The sequence below is a fragment of the Hydra viridissima genome, unplaced genomic scaffold, assembly GCF_058129835.1.
Source record: "Hydra viridissima isolate aposymbiotic clone 2 unplaced genomic scaffold, HvirCarnegie_v1 scaffold_9, whole genome shotgun sequence".
Classification (NCBI taxonomy): Eukaryota; Metazoa; Cnidaria; class Hydrozoa; order Anthoathecata; family Hydridae; genus Hydra; species Hydra viridissima.
The window spans coordinates 7,205,443-7,227,838 of NW_028324308.1; the positions used below are offsets into that span (position 1 = coordinate 7,205,443).

General features: G+C 29.8%; 1 protein-coding gene across 4 annotated transcripts; it reads left to right on the forward strand.

Annotated features, from left to right (window-relative positions):
* Window positions 1–1,960: 1,960 nt before the first annotated feature.
* LOC145186027 (MFS-type transporter SLC18B1-like) lies at window positions 1,961–20,601 on the forward strand. 4 transcript variants are annotated; one of them, XM_090098352.1, is made up of 16 exons: window positions 1,970–2,206; window positions 2,501–2,596; window positions 2,753–2,826; window positions 3,086–3,233; window positions 15,762–15,830; window positions 16,119–16,209; window positions 16,321–16,407; window positions 17,394–17,473; window positions 17,565–17,663; window positions 19,342–19,439; window positions 19,554–19,649; window positions 19,738–19,812; window positions 19,929–19,995; window positions 20,168–20,194; window positions 20,311–20,354; window positions 20,520–20,601. In XM_090098352.1, exons 1-16 carry the CDS (start codon window positions 2,078–2,080, stop codon window positions 20,572–20,574), a joined length of 1,335 nt encoding a protein of 444 aa, XP_089954478.1. In that variant the 5' UTR covers window positions 1,970–2,077; the 3' UTR covers window positions 20,575–20,601. The 4 variants fall into 4 exon arrangements, 2 of the variants coding, with proteins under 2 accessions (XP_089954478.1, XP_089954479.1); XR_016455821.1 differs by having other exon boundaries at window positions 1,971–2,206; window positions 19,919–19,995; XM_090098353.1 differs by having other exon boundaries at window positions 1,993–2,206; window positions 2,731–2,826.
* Window positions 20,602–22,396: the final 1,795 nt, after the last annotated feature.

Genomic DNA, 22,396 nt, shown 5'->3' on the forward strand with positions numbered 1-22,396 from the left:
AATAATGCTTTTGTAATCAACAAACATAAATTTTCGCATGTGGTGTTGTAGTTTTAATGCCCTCATATATTTAGGATTACAATTTTATTATACAACATACAGAAGTGAAATTTTCATGCATTTCATCTGCAGGCTTTGTACATTTACTAGAATACTTATTTTAATGCTATGTGTAGAATAAGGTTGACACAGCTTGTTTTAATAAATATGGTGACTTTCCTATGATGGCATACCGAGGAGTTACCATCATAGGAAAGTCTGCAAAATGAGTTGAAAAAAATGCCAGAATTAAGTTTTAATGCGCAGAAAAAGGTGATCAGGCTAAGAACAAAGATGAAATACAAGAGTTTGAGAAACCAACACATTTGGTAATGAGATCTTCCATCAGAAGCTTCCATATGCATTGGATCTTCTGTTTCAACGAAAGGATAAGATCTAGTATACAAAAGGTGTGTCCGGTGCCTTTAGCAGCCCCTAAAATTGAATTGAAAAGGGCACGAAAACGTGGAAAAATTGGACCTCTGAATACCACACTGAAAATTCAGAACTAAAAGATAATGCAAAAGAAAAAAATAACAAGGAAAAGGAGAAATTTGTTAGAAAAACAAAAAGGAAGACGACTGTTGAAGAAAAATGCTGCCACGTGGAGATTAAAGGAACTAATGATAAAATGGATTTCGAATCTGATACAGCATTTTTGTATTGTTGCTCTAAAGAACCATGGATTTGTTGTCAAAAATGCAGATCTTGGTGTGATTGTTTATGTGAAGGCATAAAGAGAAGTAGAAAAACATTTATATGTGAACTATGCTTATAGACCAAATAATTATTTTTAACTTTTTTTTTTTTGATAAGTTGTGTTTTCATTAATAAAAAACAAAAAAAATTTTTGTTTGTCTTATTTCTTTAAAGTGTGCCATCATAGGAGCAGTTAGATGCCTATGATGGCATACAAGTATTTTTTTTTTAATGGTATAAACTTATAAAAAAGCAAAGTAGTAAAAATTCTGAGGTTCTGCATGCTGGAGGGAATACACCCATGTTAAAAATTATTTTTTAAGTTTTCAGGTAACGACTCAGAGAAACGTTAAAGTTAAGTATGCCATCATAGGCACCTTTCCCCTATATTATAGTTTTAACAGATTTTTAAAAGCTGCTAAAACTTTTAATTTTTGAGAAAAAGTTAATATTCTTAAAAGCTTTTATTGTAAAAGAATAAAAAATTTATTAGATCGTTATACTGTTAAATTAATTTTTAAAAAATATTTAACTACATTTATGAAGTTAGATGTATTTACATTTATATAAGAGGAATATCTTTTTATCATAAACATTTTTTACTTTTTTATGTCGAAACAATTTCCTTCAGTTCCCGCTACACACTGATTTTTCTCATGGTGTTCGTTTATCTAATTTCCTTTGCAGAACTAAAGGCTCGCATAGATGTTAAACAGATTACTTGTATGACAATTACTATTTGAAATTCAAACTACTTATTACTTTATTTAATAGAAGGAAACGGAATTAAGTTGTACACGAAAGACAAGTTAAGTTTTAAAACCATTGATATATAGTTTTCATTGATATATAGTTTTTATTACGCTGGGAGCTTTGAAATGTAAATGTAAATTAATGCTTTTATTTAGAGACATTTTTTAAGATAGGAAATTATGCTGCTAATAACTTTTAAAATAATTTAAACAATTTTTCTTTTACTTAATAAAAAAATATAAACATTTTTAGTTTCAGATTTCCAAACAATTAAATTTAAATTGCATTTTATTTTACAAAACCTCCTTTATGTAAAACAAATACTTTGACTCAACAACTTTTCAGCATTCTTTTCTTAAATATCATTGAGAATACGGTTTTCTGTTTTCCGATTCGTACATAAGTATTTATTTTATCGCTCTTAATACCCATTTCGAACCGTTAAAGGTGAGCAAGTAAATAAAGATTAGTGTTTCAAAACACACATTGGTGGCAAAAAACAAACTTGTTATTTTAGACACGAAATTTTCCTCTTGAAAATTTTTTTTTTGGGGTTAACGAACCTTTACGGTTTTTTACATTTGAAATGAACGAAATTAAGATAATGAAATGGAAGCTAAATAAAATGGAATGGAAGGTCGCAATATCAATCTCGTTGTTTTACTTTGTTTTGTCCATAAGCTCTTCGCACATGTCATCATTTTTCCCTCTTGTGGTGCGTTTAACAGTTATTACCTAGAGTCTACATTATATAACTTTCCTAAATCCATTTTAATGCTTTTTTTCAATACGATAATACCTTATATTTATATTTACATGAATATATTTATTTGATATTTTAATAGTGGCAATTATAAGGGATATAAATACCACTATTAAAATATCAAATAAATATATTCATGTAAATAAATATATTCAGCTGAACAAAATACATTTTCAATGAATAAATTCAATAGATTTTAATTTTTTAATTCAAATTTTTAATAGATTTAACTTTTATTTTTTTTAGGCAATGAATAAGAGCATGGATGCTACTGTTATAGGTTTAGTTCTCGCTTCATATCCTCTTGTCACGATTCTTGCTAGCCCTTTAATCGGATTATGGGTAGGTGAAATAGATACTGAGACGTTTTTTTTTTGTGATCGTTCGAAGAAATATAATCTCTCTTTCACTTCCATTTCCTCATTTTGCAGAGCACAAACCAATAAAACTAATTCACATTAACATTCTTTTTGTAGATAATTTTTGTAATTTAAACAGATGCCAACAGTTGGAGTACGTTTCACTTTGATTGCTGGTTCATTCTTGGAAGGAGGAACACAGATATTGTTTGGGTATGTTCTATACAAGAAAGTGTAAAAAGTCGGTTTAATTTTAATACCGATTTGCTTCTTCTTCTTCTTCTTTTTTATCATTTAATTACGAAATCGTTTCCTATAAATAACAGATAAAGGAGTAAATTTTTTTTTTTTTTTTTCAGTTTTTCATTAAGCTTTGAACACTTTATTATTGACAAAAAAATTGTTTTTAAAAAGTGACTGAATTAATAACTTACTAATAAATAGTTAATAATCAACAACTCTTTTTTAACAGTTTTGTCGCAGAAATGCCAAACTACAACACCTTCGTAGTTTTTTGTTTTGTTATAAGATGCATTGGCTCCTTAGGAAGCTCCATGTCACTAACAGCTGCCATAGCAATTATTAGCGTCACATTTAAAGACAATTTAACTAAAATCATTGTGAGTTAAATTTATTGTTACATTTATAATTTTAACATTATTACCAGATTTATTGTAACTAATAAAATCTTTAATGGTCATTTACATCCGCATATGTCCTTTCATTTTGTTTTTACCTCATAATAAGTGAGTGCTGTTTAACATTAAAGGTCTGAATTAGGGTTAGGACATGGCCTTTTTTATAGAAGGCCTCGACACCGTGCGCGATTTTTTTTGACTAAAGGCCGATTTAAAAAAAATATGGCGGTTTAGTAAAATAGAAAAATGTTGTATAGCTTTGCTAAGACTAAATATATAATTAGTGAACATTCTACTTGCATTTTTTTGATGCATTATTATAAAATTATTTTTTTGACGTTAAATTAACAACTTTTTTATAAGCTTAAATTATTTATTAAAATGAATAAAAACATTTTAAACCAAAATTTTATATATATAATATATAAGAAATAATAAGTAATGATAAAAATACACCAATAAAAAACCAAATTATTTTTTTACTAAACATGAAAAAAATTATTACTTTTGGGAGTGTGAAGTAATGCAAAGTTCTTTAAAAAAATGTTTGCTTATGTTTGGCATTGTTTCTTTGCAATAGAAAAACGGTACAACTCTGCAATAAATGCAAACTGTCGTATAAGAAATGTTCGGCAAACTCTTTTATCTAATAAAGAAAAACATATGTAGCAAAATAAGGACCACTGAGATAGAGTATCAGATGGAATAGTTAATCCTCCTCTATTTAAAGTATTCAAATAAGTTCCATATTTTTCATAATATGTAGTTGTATCTTCATCATTTTCTTCAGTAGAACACTTTTGAACATAACCAGCAATATAGACAATAGCATATAAAAAGTCTATAGTATCTTCTAGATCTGCTAAATTGTAAATTATATCAATTTCCTATCATTTAAATCTTCAAGACATAAAAGACAGTCATGACCATCATTTCCTTCTACATCAATATTCAGTTGTAGCACCAGCTTAGCATGTTGAATACGTACTTTTTCGATAACTGATTTAGCTGTTATAAAGTAAGTACCACCAGAGCCTTGCCTTAGTTTTCCAAAACATTTTTCAATTGGATCACTAGAAAACCAACCTAAAATAACATATTCATTTCCACTTGATAAAAGATGACAAGACAAATCAACTAGGCCACGACAAATATGTGAAAGAGCATTGGTTGTATCTCTCGTAAGCTGGCGAACACGTTTACCAGATGTTGGTTTCATATTTTCAGCCATTGTTGCAATAGCGAGCAACTTTTTTAAATTAATGTCATCTGAAGATCTGATTACATTATGCGACTCATCCCTAAATCTAGCATATGCACCTGGACATTTAACATTCACTATTTTCCAAAATTCTATAACTACCTCCTAAAAAATAATAGTACTCTTGACACTTTCTTGTTCTATTTTAGGATAAGTTTTTAGAGCTGCAACTGTCTCTTCACTAAATATTTGCAAACAAGTGCTTACTTTTTGTCGTTCTATTGATTTAGGATTTATTGATGTTTCAGCCAATTTGGATAACTTTACTAACTGATTTTTTTCAAGTGTATATAAGTTAATTAGATCTCTCCAATTTGCAATGTGAGTTATTTCATTATGAATAAACTGCAACTGACCTAGTTTTTCTGTTAGTCAATTGTTTCTTATGCACTTCAAAAGATGAACATAGTCATATAAAATATAAGAACCAATTTGACATAACCAAGGTTTTCCCTCTACTGTTTTGAATTTAGAAAAGAAGCTTTGGCTAACTTTATTTCCATCTGTAATAATTGCAATTACTTTACCATTACACGTAGAAGTTTCTATGGTGTCTACAATTAATTTGCATTGTTCTAGTTGGAAATCTGAAGTCAGATTACTAACTGGTAAAACTCTTGCTAAAAATTCAGGTCCACCATAAAGACTTTTGACCATAAATGAAAGTACAGTAGTAGCTAATTTCTCTGGATCATTAACAGCATTTCCAAAAATATTTCCACTTTGATATAATAATACTGCTTTTACATAAACTTCATCTATCAATAAAACACAATTTCTTTTTTTTTTCATCTAAGTTCGATAACACAGAACTTAAAAAAGTTAAATCATCCTGAGAGTTTATTTTTGAAGTTATGCGCGTCAAAGTTCGAATACTTGGCAACTGATAATTATAACATAATCGATGGTAGGTGGAACGACTTGTTGCAAAATATTCAAAAGCTCTCGTTATTATATCAGCAGAATAGACAGCACAACCAACAGAATGATCTCCCATTACATTTAGATGCTCAAGAACTATTTGAATTTTATAATCCTTATCCTTAATTTTCAGATATCTAAGGGCTTCGTTTAAAGATGACTTTGTACAAAGAGAAGTGATTTTGTTGTTTGACAGAGGTTTAATAGTACATTTTGAACCAAAATGAAATGCTTCAAACAACAAACTTTGATTAATTATCAGCAAAAATAGTGGAACTCCACAATTGAATACTTTAGATTGGATGAAAATTGAATTGTTTTGCTTTTATGTAATCAAATCATTATCATTAGATAAGTATTTTTCGATTTATCCAAAGTTTAAATTATCAATTATTTTATATTCTTCTAATTCATCTTTTTTGATACCTCTTTTTGAAGAAGAAGATAAAGTCTTTCTCATTTTTGGTGGTGGAGAGGAGAGACAACTTTTAGAGATATTTGGAAACACTGATGGAGCATGAATCGGTCTCAATTTACCACGACATAATGTAAACTCCGCTTCATCTGGCCAATGCAATTTACAAACAGCAGTGAATTTTGTAATGGTCCAATTTAAACGAGGGATACTCATAAACCATTTATTTTTTTCAGATTCTTCACGAGGGAATTTATATATAGATACATCACAACCTGAAGACTTATAATTTGAGGAACATTTTGGAACACAGCATGTTAAAGGCATTCTAAATCATTTAATTTAAATTCACTTGAAGAATAACTTTAAATATTTCTGAAAAATAGCAATCAATATTTTACACCTTTATCCAAACAAAATTTGCGTTTATAAGAAGTTTTTAAAAACCGGCCTTCAGTCAAAAAAAATCGCGCACGAGGCCTTCTATAAAGAAGGCCATGGGTTAGGACTATTGTAATTGCAATGAAAACAATAACAGTAACAATAAATATTAATATTGTATTAACTTAATTTAGAAACAATAACAATACTTGTGATTTACAACTATTGTAATTATGTAATGCAATAACAATAAATATTGTATTGTAATTCGTCTTTGTAATACAATAACAATATATTATTGTAATAAAAAAAATTATTTTGTTGTCAAAATTTAATGAATGTTTTATTAGTCCAGTTGCTGACTATATACCCTTGTACCCTTGAAATAGGGTTCAACTAATACTTGATGATTGATTCTATTTTACTGAAACATAATGGAAAAGGGAAGGGGTGCCAGAATGGTAAATTGGGCAACTTTAAATATTGAAAATCAAAGTTAAAGGGATCAAAAAAAAGGAAACCACCATTTTTCTACAAATGAAAGGGATTCGGCAGACCTAAGACAGCGATTCAGCATAAAATATATCCTGAGAAATAAAAAATAGCAAAAATAATAGTAAGTTCGTCAGAGATGAATATAACTTAAAGTAGGAATCTCGCCTTTGAAAAACGACCAAAATATAGCAGCTTTTTGTGGTTTTTATGCTTTTTAAAGATTCAAAGTTACATCAAATAACTAATTTAGTAACAACATCATGTCACTAGCGGATATGGGATTCTATGGTTGTTAGACTTCACATTTGTGTGTGCTTTGTCTGCAAAAAGAGTGCTATTTTTGTCCAAGTTTGTATAAAATATGGGGAAGAAAACGCATAGTTAGGGGCATATTTTCTAATTATTCTGAATTTAAAACACATAAAAACCTCTTTATATTTTAGTTGTTAAACCCGCAGGTTTGCTTTGTTGTTTTTGTTTAAATCAAATATGTATAACCTTGTTGTGGTTTTTTTCTTGTATTGAAGTATCTCCTAAAATCTTTCATTGCTTTGGCCAAGTTTTTTTCTACTATTTAAAAATGTGTAAACAAATGTTTCTTATTTCTGGGAAAAGCCACAACATCAAAGTAATTACCTTTAAGCAGTCAACATTCTAAACACCTAAAAAGATTTTTTATCAACACAAGCTTGTACTGAATTTTTTTTTTCAAAGATCAGTTTTTTTAAGCACTGAAATGCCATATAAAAGAAAAACTCATCAAGATCGTCGGCAATCTGTATGCTTCTTTTGTTTTTCAAAATGTGACAGGCATATTTCTGATTTCAACAAGAAAAGAATACTAGGTATTTTTTCTGGAAATTCCGTTGATTTTAAGGATGATAGAGTTCCATTGGGGATATGCAATTCCTGCAGAGCAATGGTACAAAAGCATGGCAAAGGAGATAGAAACTTGCCTCTTCCCAAGCTCCATGACTTTAAAAAGTGATTATTAGACAACAGACCAGAGGATTTGATTCTTGTAACTGTTTAGTTTGCCAGGTTGGCCAACCAAAAGAACATTCTACAAAGCTCACTTTTTCAACCGATCAAGATTTGAAAGAATCATCAAGTAGCTTTGATAAACTATGCTCAAACTGTCTCAGTGCAGTCAAAAGAGGACTAACACATAATTGTTCACAAGCCACCATGTTTGAAAATTTAAAAAAAAATGGTAGCAACTGAATCCAGAACTGCTGAAAAAATTGCGTCCTCTGTAGTAACTGAAAATGTATCTTCTCCACAGGGCACTATTAGGTTGAGCAGAGAAAGAGGTAGAGCTTTAACAATCACTCCAGATCCCTCCAGAGCTCAGTGCATATCAAGAACTTCTCTAAATACTTTGGACATGGTTTAAGTTCAAATCAATACTGGTCTTTCAAATAAAAAGATGCAAGAACTGGCTGTAACATTAAACAAGACTACAAATTCAAAAATTGTTGAAACAAAATTTAGGGAAAATTTTACAAGGGCTGGTCGAAAAGTTGAAAGTTTATTCAAACTTTCCGAAATCTCACTTACAAGGCCATCAACAAAAACTGATTATTTGGTAAAGGTTGTTCACTGCAAGAGTTTAGGGGATTTTTATAACACAATTCTCAGAGTTAGAGCAATCACTTCACTGCCTCTCATCAAACTAGGTATTGATGGTGGAGGATCTTTCCTCAAGTTCAGCTTGAGTGTTGTCTCCAATGGTGGATGTCAAAATGCCAAACAAGTTCAGCCTTAAATAACAAAAGCTTACTGACTATAGAACATGGGAAAGAAAGAAGTGCCAAGCGCCAGCTACTTGTTGCTGTTTCTGAAAATGTTTCAGAAACTTATGAAACTTACGTCAAAAAAATTTTAACTTTATTTGGGAAAATTGATGTGTCTTTCTTTATTGCATGTGACATGAAGTTAGCCAATATCATCTGTGGCATTCAGTCTCACTCAAGGAAACGCTCTTGCTGTTGGTGTGATATTAAATCTAGTGACTTCAAAGAACAGGGAACTCCAAGAAACTTCAAATCCATTAGGATGCAATACAAAGCATTCATTGAGAAAGAGAATGGAAAAATGTGTGTAAAGGATTTTCATAATGTTGTTCATAACCAATTGTTTGACCAAGAAGATCTCAAACAAGTTATTGAGTTTATTCTCCCAAAGGAACTTCACCTTCTCCTTGGAATTGTAAATCATCTTTACAAATCAATGCTAAAGATATAGCCTGAAGGCAAAGACTGGCCATTACTTCTCAAATTGAAATTACAACCTTATCATGGTGGAGAGTTTGTTGGGAATGATTGTCATAAGCTTTTGATGAGTACGGATGTTTTGCAAAGAATTATTGAAAGAGAAAAGGCAGACCATATGCTTGGTTTTGTGAAAAAATTCCAACATTTTAAAAGTGTTGTTACCTCCTGTTTTGGAAGGACATTAAATACTGAATATGTTCAACATATCAAAGACTTTATTTATATTTTTATTTATATTTTCATAAAATGTCATAAGTTTACAAAATATTAATCAGAAGTATATATCTTATTTTGCAAGCACTAAATAAAAAAACCTCAACAGCAATTTGAAGAAAAAGTAATAAACATCACAATACCACCATAAAGTAAGTTTTTTTTAAAAGAAATCATTTCATGTCTCTATGTGTTTTTACAAAGGGAGATAAAGTTTAAATGGGATTTTCATATGTTTGATATCTTGCTAAAACCTATTTCAGTAAAGATATTTAAAAAAAGTTGCCATTATTGTGTGTATTTCCAATATTTGTTCTCTCATTTTAAACAAAAACAACAAAGCAAACCTGCGGGTTTAACAACTAAAATATAAAGAGGTTTTTATGTGTTTTAAATTCAGAATAATTAGAAAATATGCCCCTAACTATGCGTTTTCTTCCCCATATTTTATACAAACTTGGACAAAAATAGCACTCTTTTTGCAGACAAAGCACACACAAATGTGAAGTCTAACAACCATAGAATCCCATATCCGCTAGTGACATGATGTTGTTACTAAATTAGTTATTTGATGTAACTTTGAATCTTTAAAAAGCATAAAAACCACAAAAAGCTGCTATATTTTGGTCGTTTTTCAAAGGCGAGATTCCTACTTTAAGAGCTATATCTTTGCACAAATAAAAGATATCTTGCTTCTATTTCTTTTGCCTGAAAGATAAATGCCAAGGCTTCATTCTATTAAATTTTGAAACTTCCATAGTCGATAATAAGGTTAGAATAAAAACGTAAAGCATCCGTTGTCTCTTTTTAAAGAGACTTTTAGTGCCATACTTTAGGTCCCTGTACACAAACCACAAGTGTTAAAGAGCTGATTTTTTGTCAGGTTATAGCCAACACATGTATGTGAAGAGTTTTTGATATTTTTTAAAAACTCCATAACCCAAAGGTGAAAAAAAAACAAAATAGATTTACGACGGGGCTCCAAGTGCGATGAGTTGCGCAAAATGCTATAAACTTTAAATGTGTTTTTCTCCTTTGGCTATGGAGATTAGATTTTAATTTTTTCATCTGGTGATATCTGAAAACTTGCAGATTAATGCCCCATTGAGGTTGGGACCAGTTTTGGATAGGCGTTACAATAGTTCTCGAATTTTCTTGTATTGTTAGAAGAAAAACAATGCAATACTTATTGTAATTGTTTTTCATCACAGCAATACAATACCAAAATAAATTTTTTTTTTGTTTCTGTAATATTACAATACAATATTATTGTATTGTAATGTGTAAATGTATTTAATTTTTACAATTACAATTACAATAGTCCTAACCCTAGTCTGAATTCATTAAAAACACATTCTCTTCATTAATATTTATTTAGTATTAACTGCTTTTCTTAAGTAGTTACTGTGGTGTGACGTCTGAAAGTTCTAGTTTTCGATATCTCAATAAGTAAAAAAGAGAGTTTTAATAATCAGTATTGTATATTTATTGAATATTAAAATGACTAATATAATTAATACATTATTTTTCTGAAATTTGTTAATTCTACAGATAATATAAAGTTAAATATATCTGACCATTTATTCTGGGTATAATTTTACTTAGTTTTAGACTTTTTTTAGCAGTTTTTTCTTGTTTTTCTTTTGGATTTTCTATCCGAATTCGCTTTCTTTCCTGTTTCTCAGAGTCTTTTTCAGCTTTTTTCCTTTCTTGTTTTTTTCTCAATTTTCTGTCTTTCTAATTTTTATTTAAGCTCTCTTCTTCTTCTTTAAACTAGCAGTAAATTCGTCGGATGTGATGGCTGATGAAACTTTTGTTGCTTGCTTTGGTACTTTTTTACTCTGAAATTCTTCTGAACTAACGAATACTGACAAGAAAACGCTGTAATTCGTTCGCAAAGTTGAACTTGTGTTAAAACTGTCTCATCAATTTCAATTGTAGATTCTGGTTGTGTAAAGCTGTCAATAGTTACTGGAATTTCATCTACTGGCATTTCTACAACCACGTTCTGTTCTCGAGTTGTGGGATCAACGCCCTCTATTTTGTCCATTTTCTTCTGCCAGTAATAAAATAAAGCCTCTTGTTCTATTGGACCTGTCCAATACATTTGATTATGATCAAAATTATAATAAACTCTTAAGGATTGTAATTGCTCGTGTCATATCAGTTTCTAAATCACTTTTGGCCTTATTAAAAAACCGCAGCATTTAAATCCATTTGCTGGTAAAATTGGATTATCCTGTATTCTAACAATTACAGGAGGGAGCAGAGGCGTAAATGTACTTTTTGGTAAAAAAGTTCCAAAGTTTTGCATTCTCCATTTTGAGACTACGTCGGTCCAAATGTCTTTTTCAATATGAAATAAACTCGGACTAATGGTTGTGCAAAATATCTGCGATTAGACGACAAATAAATGGTGACCATATCATTTTCTCGGCAAAATTTCCAACCTTCTAAATTCCATTAGGATCCTCAAACACAGACGATAAATCATTTTTATCCATATTTTCCGTTATTTTCGGAACCACTTTTTAATATCTTGTTTGGAAACAAGTGTTCTGTATTCTGTAAGTGTTTGAGCTTTTCGAATCAAAAGTGTCAAATGCCTCTTGAAAAAATTACGTGTCTAACGAGAGCTAATTACTTTTTGGTCAAGATTCATCTTATGTGCTAAAACAGGTACCACCTTAAGAAGACGTTACTTTGTGACCGGTATACCGACTTCGGCCATCATAAGTAGCCAATTTTTAATTTCAACATCTACAATTTTTATTTCAACATCTATTTATCAAAAATTGTTGGACCCCCAATTTGACTCTTAGGTCGACCTTGCGTTCGCTGAACATTGGTTGTCTTTAGTATTTTATAAAGTTTAGATAATATGTAAATGGTCATGGTCTTCTTTTTTATTTTATCTAATGCTACGTCCATATCTTGTGAATATGATTTGTAAGATCTTTTTGGGCCTAAAACAAATTAATTTTTTAAGGCTAGGACTTTCTTTTGTTTACGGTAAAAAAGAAGAAAAACAAAGTCACATCTATTTTTTGTAAAAATATTCGTTTTTTAATGTAAATCGACTATTAATCAAAACAATTTCTTGAGAATAAGATTTTCACGATAAAAAACCTATTTTTTTACCAAACAAGTTTTGACGAAGAATTCAATATGGCACCAGCATGCATTGATTAGTTACATCTCAGTAGAACTAATACTCTGAATGGCCGAATTCTCTACCGAACCGGTCAATTTTTATTTCAGAAATGTTTCTACAAAAATATCTTGCTTAAAAAAAAAAATTTATTTCTTCAAACTTTGTTTGACAATATACAAAATTTATCATTTGTTATATTAGAGCTTTCTTAAGGCATAGGACTGCTAGATCACACCACGGTATTCGTTTTCAAATTGATTTTTAAATAAAAGCTAGCGTTTGAACGATACATATCCATAAGGCAAGGCGCGTACACATATAAATCATAAAGATCTTTTATAAGATAATTTTGAACAATTTAAAAGCTTGTTTTTCTTCAAAGAAACTTTTTTTTTGTTGAAGGCTAATTCTAAATTGTGATTTTTTATATTGAGGGAAAATATATTGGAACTAATGCTTTGCAAAGACAATTTTTTTTCATTGATAGCCATGAGTACAATGGTGAGTAGAATACAAGTACAAAAATCTGTTCAAACTGCTTGCGAAAGTAAACCTAGTTTAAAAATTAATAACATTATATTTTTAATTCCAAAAATTTTTGTAATAAAAAACATGTCTTTCGTAAACATGAAATTTTTAAAGCAGTTGAAGGTAGAAGAAATGATGATTACAAATGAGGAAATAAATGTTTCTAAATGACAAAGTTAACCCCAAGAGGTCAGACATCTGTGCTTGCTGAAAACAAGTTCTCAGCGCTTTTCAATAGTCAAAAAGAGTCACAAACGATCTAAAACATCTCTGCAATATAATATAGTAAATAACCTTTGCGTGATGGAACAGTTCGATTTAGTCATCCAGATGGGATCATCTTTCGGTTATTTCAGATAATAAGTATTTTAAAATATTGCAACAAATTTTTAAGGCTTTCAAAACTTAACAACTTGTTAAATTAAAATTGCTCAGATTTCTTAAAAACGAAAGAGCTTGTAGTATAGGCAGTTTTTAAACATTAACAGAAGAGCTATTTTCTAAAGGTTTTGAGTTTGTTTTTATTTCTTTTTTTTAATCAGAATTGCGTAGAGAATTTTTTTCCTTATAATTTAAGACAAAAGTGTTTAGAATGATCTCCCTAGACGATAATTTCGAGCTGCCTACCGAAATGCCTTCTTACTTTTATCTGTGGAAAAAAGCAAATTTAATTTTAACTTTTATAAGGGACTCAAACTTTGCCACAGCTTTCAATCTCAAAGATTTTATGAAGTTTTTGTAATAGAAAAAGTCATTGATTATGGGATTTATGAATAAAAAGAAGAATAAACAAAGAAAACCTCTTATATCATTTCAGGATCAGTTTATAAGTTTACTGAAGAAACTTTAATGCAACCAATTGAACAAACTCTTTTACACATGAGTGGGTGGCTGGTTCAAAAGTTTAAACGATATGATAGATGTGAAGTTCAACTGAAAATCCATTAGCTTTTATATCGCTAATTTAATACATCGAAACCACTTTTGTGAAATTTGATAACAAGTATCTTGAAGGAAATGAACTGGCCATGATTCTCATCAATAAAGTTAAAGAATCCTGACACTTTCAATTTTGCATGATTAAAAGAACAGTAGGAACATAAAAAAACATTATTTGGGTTTTTGTTATTGCAAGAATTTTTTATTTCATAAGAAAATTTTATTTCGTTGAACTCAAATAATAAGTGAAAAAATTGTACGTAATTAATGAACTGTAGTAATATTTTTTCAATATATTTTTTTGTAATTATGTATATGAAAAAAACTTTATTTGTTTTTGGAGTACATGTTACACCAAAGATAATTTAAATATGTTATTGTTTTTCCCCATTATTTCACTCTAATTGAAATACCTTAGTAAATAAAAAATTGAAATATCTAACGTTTATCTACAGCATGCGCCCTTAAAATCCGCACTAACTTTGTTGCCCTTTTTTCTTTCTTTCTTTTTTTTTTTTTTTTTTGCAGTAATAATTGTTTTAATTATGGTTTTGTAATCTTTATTTTGTCCGTAAACAAGTGATAAAATGAAAAGTTTGATTTTTTTACAAGACTGTTAAAAAAAAAAGATTGCCATTGACCATCATCTCTTGGGTACTACGCCCAAGGATATTATAGTTAGACTTGAGATGGCTAAACAAACTGAATGATATTTTAAGTCGATTTAAAATGGTTTGTTGCATAGAGAGGAAACTAAGTGGTAAGATAATGAGGACTGTATGGCTTATTAGAGCTAAGTGCAATCCAGTCTGATCAATCAGAAAGATGTCCCATGAACTCTCTGAGTGAGACTGTCAGAAATATTGTTAAATATGACCTAAAGGTCAAGTCTACAGCAAGTACCAAAGGAAACCTTATAAAGAAGTCAAGAGAAAATGAGTTGAGAAAATTAGGAAAATTTTGTGCATCCTTAAGAAAAGTCAACCAATAATTCTGTTCTCCAATGAAAATTTTTTTACAGTGGATTCTTTATTAACATCTAACATCCTGAAAATGTTTTAGTGTCCATTGGGACAGTATATACGCATATGTTAAGTCTAAGATCTCCCCATAATAGTATTGAAGCTCTAATGCCCTCTGTCATCAAGCAACTTTTCAAAGCAATTTACTCTACAGTTTGTGACTGGAAAAGTATAGATATCACTCTTGGAATTATGTTAGATTGTAATCTATCACATAAAATGTATGTTGTGTTAGCATTTAAAACTATGACAATTACCTTATGAAACATTTTCTGAGAGAGAAGCTTCAATTTATGTTGCATAGGAACTTTTTCTAAGTGTTATACTTAAAAAAGAAATTCTTTTCAAATCTTCTGGTATGCACATTTCTAAGAATGCAACAATATTCCCACTATTGGTCTTTCCAATATTGGCTGGTCTACATGATTAAAATTTATAAAGCATTTGTTTAGTCTAACATTCTCTGCTTCAGGAGATGATGAAAATAAACCTTATAAAAACTAAAAACTGTTTAATGAAACAGGTTTAAACATTTTTCTTTTTTTATACTAATTAAACATGTTATTCCATTACCAAGTTATGTCATTTTACTACCATTACCACATTTAAAGTTTCAACAAACAAAAAAAGGAATATTTTTTTTCCCATTCATTTTGAAGCCTACTAATAACTATTTAGAAGAAAATTAAATCTTCAAGCTTTATGGTCAACTTTGGCTCTATTTTGTTTTTTGCATTATGTCTGCTTTTAATTGTGTCAAGAAACATAATTTTCATGCTTTAGGTTTTAAACAGATAATTCTCCAGTTTCTAATTTGTCACTATGTGTTTTTAATAGAAACAGTTATGGATGTACGCAGTGAATTTTTAATAACGTGTATTTTTATACTCATTTTATCACAATAGGGAATAACTGAATTGTTTTATGGAATTGGCCAAATGATTGGACCAGTCATTGGTGGAGGATTATTTGAGGTTTGACTATGTCTATTTGTCATTGCCAACAACTCATAAATTACTCATAATTCACTATCCTGAGACCAGTGGTAATGGTTTTCTATTTAGGACATTTTGCACAGCATTTTGCACAGCATTTTGTACAAATATTGAATTTACATATTAGTTTTTACTAATGTAGTTTTTAATGTTCCATGACAACCCATAAACTACTACAAAAATTAATTTATATTTTAAAATTTGATAGATATGTTTGAACTTTATATTATACAGTTGTTTTTTTCATTATATTTTTGATTCTTTAAGGTTGGAAACTTTCGCTTACCATTTTTTGTAATTGGTTCTGCAACTTTAGCAACATTGCCTTGTATTTTTTTTTTTATACCAGAAAAAATTGGTAAGTTAGTTATACTTTTTATAATGGTGTTTATGATTTTGTAATAATTGGTGTTTTTAGTGCTTGCTAAAAGTATTATATTGCATAAAAGGTTCTTTTTTTTTTTTTTAGTCTACAAAAACGAAACTGTTCCAGTTTTAAATCAAAAGTCTGTTTCTCTTCTACAGCTAATGCTTGTACCTGGTGTATTAGTAATTGGTATTAAGAAAAAATTTTTACAATGATAGTTTAAGTTATTTGTGTATGTGTGTCTTGTGGTGTGATATATATTTATAAAATTTACATATGTAAGTTTATGTTATACCAAAAATTACCTTCTCATTTTTCCCTGTATTTTCAAAAATCTGATTTATTACATTGTAAAAAACACTGCTTGAAAAGAGATGTCTTGAGTAAAAATAATTGTTCCTAATCTTGATCAGTTCACTGCCTTTTTACTTGGTACAAATTGGCTAAAGAATAAGTTTTATATACTATATAAGACATAAATCAGTGTTTATAGTTATGCTTGAAATCTGGCAGTAAGACATCATTCTCCTTATGCAAACACTTATGGTATCTAACTAAGCAATAAAGATTTTATGGAGATTATAAAGAAGTTGTTGCTTTACATCAAATAGATGCCCCATCAACTTAAAATCTGGTACACCACAATTCCCCAAAACTGTTTTAAGAAATGATTTATGAACATTGTGTTTACTAACATATTAGAAACAATACACTGGCTATTCATCAGAAATGTCTGGTTTCCTCAAGATAATTTAATGGCTCATTTTTCACTTGAGTACTTGAAACCAATATCATGAATTTTGTCAGTTGAAATTTTTTGTACAAGCTACGGTATTTATTTATGCCCTAGAAGTAGGGATTAAACATGCTTAGCACTTTTTTGAGTTTTTTAAGTATTAAAATCAAGTAAATACTGTATGTATGTATGTATGTATGTATGTATGTATGTATGTATGTATGTATGTATGTATGTATGTATGTATGTATGTATGTATGTATGTATGTATGTATGTATGTATGTATGTATGTATGTATGTATGTATGTATGTATGTATGTATGTATGTATGTATGTATGTATGTATGTATGTGTTTATGCATGCATGCATGTGTAATTGCATCTTTATGTCATCTTCATCACTTATAGTTGAGTTTTTAGTTTAATTTATATTTTTAGCCCTTGTTGCAATTTGTACACAGATAGGATATGCATTTGTAGATCCAACTTTACCTAAACATCTTGAAGATGTAACTAATGTGTGTAGAGTTTTTTTTTTTTTAATTTATTAATCTCAGTATTAACTGATAGATCTATTGTGAATTCTGCTTTGTTTTTAAAATTTTTTAGAACACATTATCAAGCTCTCAAATTGGTTTATGTTTTTTACTGTGGTCAGTTTTGTACACTGGGCTTACTCCAATCTTAGGCCTTTATTCAGATAAAAAGGTACTTACTAGTTGATCAGGTTAAAAATATACCAAATATAGCCAGGTATACAGTCATTAAAGTTTGTTCAAAAACACTTTTCCAGGACTCCAGCTTCTGAAGGAAACAATTATCATTCGCTATACTAAGTTTAATGTAAAATGAAGTTTATGTGTTTGTTACATTGATTAGTTTAAAGACACAGGGCAGACCCCTGACTGTCATTGTTCAGGAAAACTACCAATTGCAAGTGCAGTTTTGTGCCAATTAAAAATAAAATAAGATGAAAAGAACCTTCAAACATCATTATGCTAGTCCTTAAAATATTTTTAAATTCCACTAACTCATGTGGCAGGCAGCACCCTAAAAAGCATTATTGAATGTTAGATGGAAATGCATATTATACATATACAAGTTGATCAGACCAAGTAAATATAATTTTTTAAAGTTGGTTATTTAACTTTTATAGAGTTTCTATCAATATTTTTGTGTTTAAATAAATCTTCATACGCGTTTAATATTTTTAAACTGTTTGCAGATCTAATTCATAAAAAACAATTCACCATGGAAAGATAAGTTTGACAGTTTCTGAGCTGTTTCAAACTGGAAAAATGTCTATTGAGATTTTTGAAGATTTTGAAGCCTTGTGTTAGCCAGTCTGGTGTCTATAAAATCTTAAAATGTCTCAGAGAAACTGGATCTGCTCTTCCAAAGGTAAAAACCACCTTAGATTGAAAAAATAGAACACCCAACCTTATCCAGAACACTAAAAGAAATCAGGAGAAATCCAAAGAGAAGCATAAGAAAGTTGGCTTCAACAGCAATTGTTATTTATGGCACAATACAAACCATATTACAAATTGGTCTAAACCATACCGCATTCAAAAAGAGCAATGCTCAACTGCTGTCACAAACTACCAAAGCAAAATGGTTGAGTAGAGTGAAGCTTCTTTGGATAAGCTTAAGTATGGCATGCAACATCAGTGCCAAGGACTGATAAGAAATTATTGCACTTACAGTGCAAGCAATACACAATAGTCGGAATGGCTGGATTTATGCACAGCAAAAAGATGACATCCCAGTGAATGAGTGAGTAGCTTATCAGAGCCTAAAACCTGTTGAGGTTACACCTGCCCAAACCATCTGTAATGCTTTGGGCAGGTGTAACCTCAACAGGTGAAAAAACACCTCTTATCTTAATTTAAGAGGGGGTAAAAAAAAAAACAGCATGCTTACTTGGAATTGTTAAAGGAGCAATTGATTCCTTGAATCAAAAGGACATTTAAAAAGACACCACTCTCATTATTGGCATCACTCTCCAAAAAGATGGAGCCTTATCTTATACCAAAAACATTGTAAAGATTGGTATTAGGACAATATGGTAGGATCCTGGGAAAAGGTTTTATGGCCTCCCTTTACATCCAATTTAAATCCAATAGATTTTATTTATTATAGTATTTTGGAAAGCAATCCATAATCATCATCTCACCTAAGTGTAATATTGCTGAAAGCTAAATTAAGACATTGCTGAACAAAATTTCACCAGAAACCATCCATGCTTCATGTAATCAGGTTTCTGAGAGATTTAGGCATTTACTTAACAATATTGTAAAATATGCGCAATTTTGGTTTGATATTACTGTGTTTTTACTTTAATTTTTGTTTTGAATATGTTAGTAATCTCTAAAAAATTTTTCAGTTTCGTGGTCGTTATGCAATAATAGCTGGAAATGTCTTAATGGTTATTGGGTACTTATTGATTGGTCCAGCTGAGTTTTTAACTGGTATAATACCAAGGTATGATACTTTTTATTTTCTTATTGCATGTGCCCACTTGTCATACAATCTTACAGGAACACAATAATATTACTTTTTTGTGATCTTTTTACACCAAAATGATTTAACTTTTAGAAAACTGTACGTTGTTTTAATTGGCTTATCAATAACAGGAGCAGCTGGTGCTCCGATGCTCATACCTTGTTTAGCTGATATGCACACCTCAGTCAAGTAAGAATTTTTTAATTTTTTTTTTATATATTCTTTCTTTGAGTTAATCATAATGAGTTTCTTTCTTTTCTTTTTTCTTTTTTATAAGAAATGCTGGAATATGTGAATCTGTATTAACAGCCAGTCTAATATCTGGAATTTTCAATTGCTGTCATAGTATTGGGTAAATTAAAACATAAATATTGCTACTTTTTTAATTGAACTTTGTTTTGATCTTAAGTTATTAATGAAGTAGACATTTTTAAAATGAACTTTGAAATTGTTTGAAGTCTTGTTTAGGAGTGTTATTGGACCAATACTTGGAGGGTTTCTTGCAAGTCGTTACTCTTTTTCAACTTCCTCTGTGGTTAGTTTTTGACAATCTTTCCATAAGCTGTATCTTTTAACCTCTGTTTCGCTATGTACTTTTTGCATGTCACTCTCCAACTTTATGTCTGCATTATCAATACTCTTATTAAAATATTAGAACAGATTTTTTTATATAAATTATTTTTTTCTCTTTTTTAAAAAAAAATCAGATCATGGCGTTAATGTTGGCTGTTTTGGTAAGTGTGAACATTTTTTGGATATTCATCTGTCTTACACCTGCCAATTTGTGTAATCTTAATTCTCATCCAGTTTAAGTAAGACCTGTTTTGAAAAATGTTTATTTCATTTTTAGTGCCTTATTGTTTCGCTTTTTACTTTTTGGGAAAATTCAAAGAGGTATATTGTTATTTAAACCTTTTTTGATGTTTGCTGCTGTGTTTTGTTTATTTACCTAATATTGATAACAGTTGACATTTGTTTAAATAATCAAGTTTTTTCCCCCATAATGTACCTCTTAAAATGTTCTCTTTTGAGTTGAATCTTTTTTTTTTTTTTATATAGGAAACCCAAGAAAGAACAATCTAATGTCGTGGCTGAAATAGAAACTCCTGTATAATATTTATATGTAAATAAAAGTTTTATGTAATTTAAAGCTTCCTTCGTTTTGTTATAAAGGTTTGACAGCGGCGTTAAAGAGTTAGCAATGGTGAAACTCTGATCGAAGATCCAATTAATTTACGAGGCCCTCTTAGAAATTCATTTAATATAAAATTAAGCCTGCTGCTTTAAAACATCATAAAAACAGAAAATTGTTTTACTTTTTTGGCAATATGCGGATGAGCCCCGTTCTGCTGAAACACAATCTTTGTATCTGGACTGAAGTCAGACCTCACCCAGGGCAAAACCTTCTTTTTCAATGCATCTATGTTGTTTGCTGAAATTTTTAAACTACTAGAAAAAAACACTGGAAGCATTTATTTTCCTATTAAGATAATTAAGTCAAAAACTTTAACTGCTGCAGAGTATTTTATTTGAAAAGTATGCCAGATTTTTTTGAGAATTCTTCAGTCTTTTCAGGATTTATATAACAAATAGAATCGAGGCTATATAACAAATAGAATCGAGGCTTCTCATCAGAAAATAAAATCTTTGTTAATGTTGAGTAGCCTTTTTGATCTTTGTAGTCTTGAAGATTTCATTAGGCCTGATCAGGTGAAGTCTTAATTTTAACCTTGAATTTGCTGGAATGTTATCTTTGACGATTACTCTTCCATTTTTTCTCAATGATCTTATCTTGCTTTTCATTTTTTGGCTTAACACTTATATTCAAAGCAAGGGTTTTAGCATTCGTGGGCGTCCTGGAGGCTGCTTCATTTGTCATCAAACTCGTTTTTCAGTCTGTAAATAGACGCTTAGCTGCAGCTTAAAACATTTGCAACATCTGCAGGCTTCTCAGCTTTTTGACAGCTTTTTTATTAATCATTTTTTACACATTAAGAGAAGTTATATGAAAAACTTTAAGAACGAAAAATAGAGACCGGTGATCAAAGCCACTGCTCTCCAATTTTCGTAAGCTTAGCTCTAAGATGTAGTATGACAGATTTTATGCGCCCTAAACAAATTATAAAAGATATTTTAACATTTTCAATATAACTCAAGTTTTAAAATATAATAAAAGCACTGCATATGAGGATGTTGTTGTTGGTCGAAAATTTTAAATTATAACATCTGTGAATTTACAAGTGATTTTTGAATCGGCTTGTAAATTCACAGATGTTATAAAGAAATGTTGAACGAAGTCTAAAGATATAAAGTTCTTCATCCTTTAGAAAATATGGAACTTTCAACTGACGTGTCACTATTTCTAACATACCAGTAACTGTTTGATGACTAACATCAGTTTTTTGCAATAATACAATAATTTTATTCGTACGGTACAATTGACAAACGCTAAACTCATTATAAAGTTAAAGCATTCAAGACTTTTTAAAAGATTTTAGTTAAGTTTAATTTCGTCTTTAGACTCGTTTTTGTGAAAGCTTTCAAATCGTTGAAATTGCTTGTTTACATGAATCGGTGGACGACACTAAAACGAAGACTTTTTGGAGTTGGCTTAGCATCGAGCAGTATTTCACAACACTTTCTAACGCTTTCAACTCAAGGCAAAAGAAACAGTTTATGGACTTTACAAACTGTAAAAAATGTTGAATTTGATTTGAAGGAAATCAAGTTATTCTTAAAACTAAGTTTAGAATATGAGCAATTCAATGTACATATTCTGCGAGAAGGTAATGATTTTTGTTTTTACGTCATTGTACACACCACTCGTTAATCCTGTCTGCGAATTTTTTTATTCAATCTACATTTTTTTAATACTTCCCAATATTCAATCTTCATATTCTGATGCTAAAGGATCATTTTAAAAAAAGAAGTTCAAG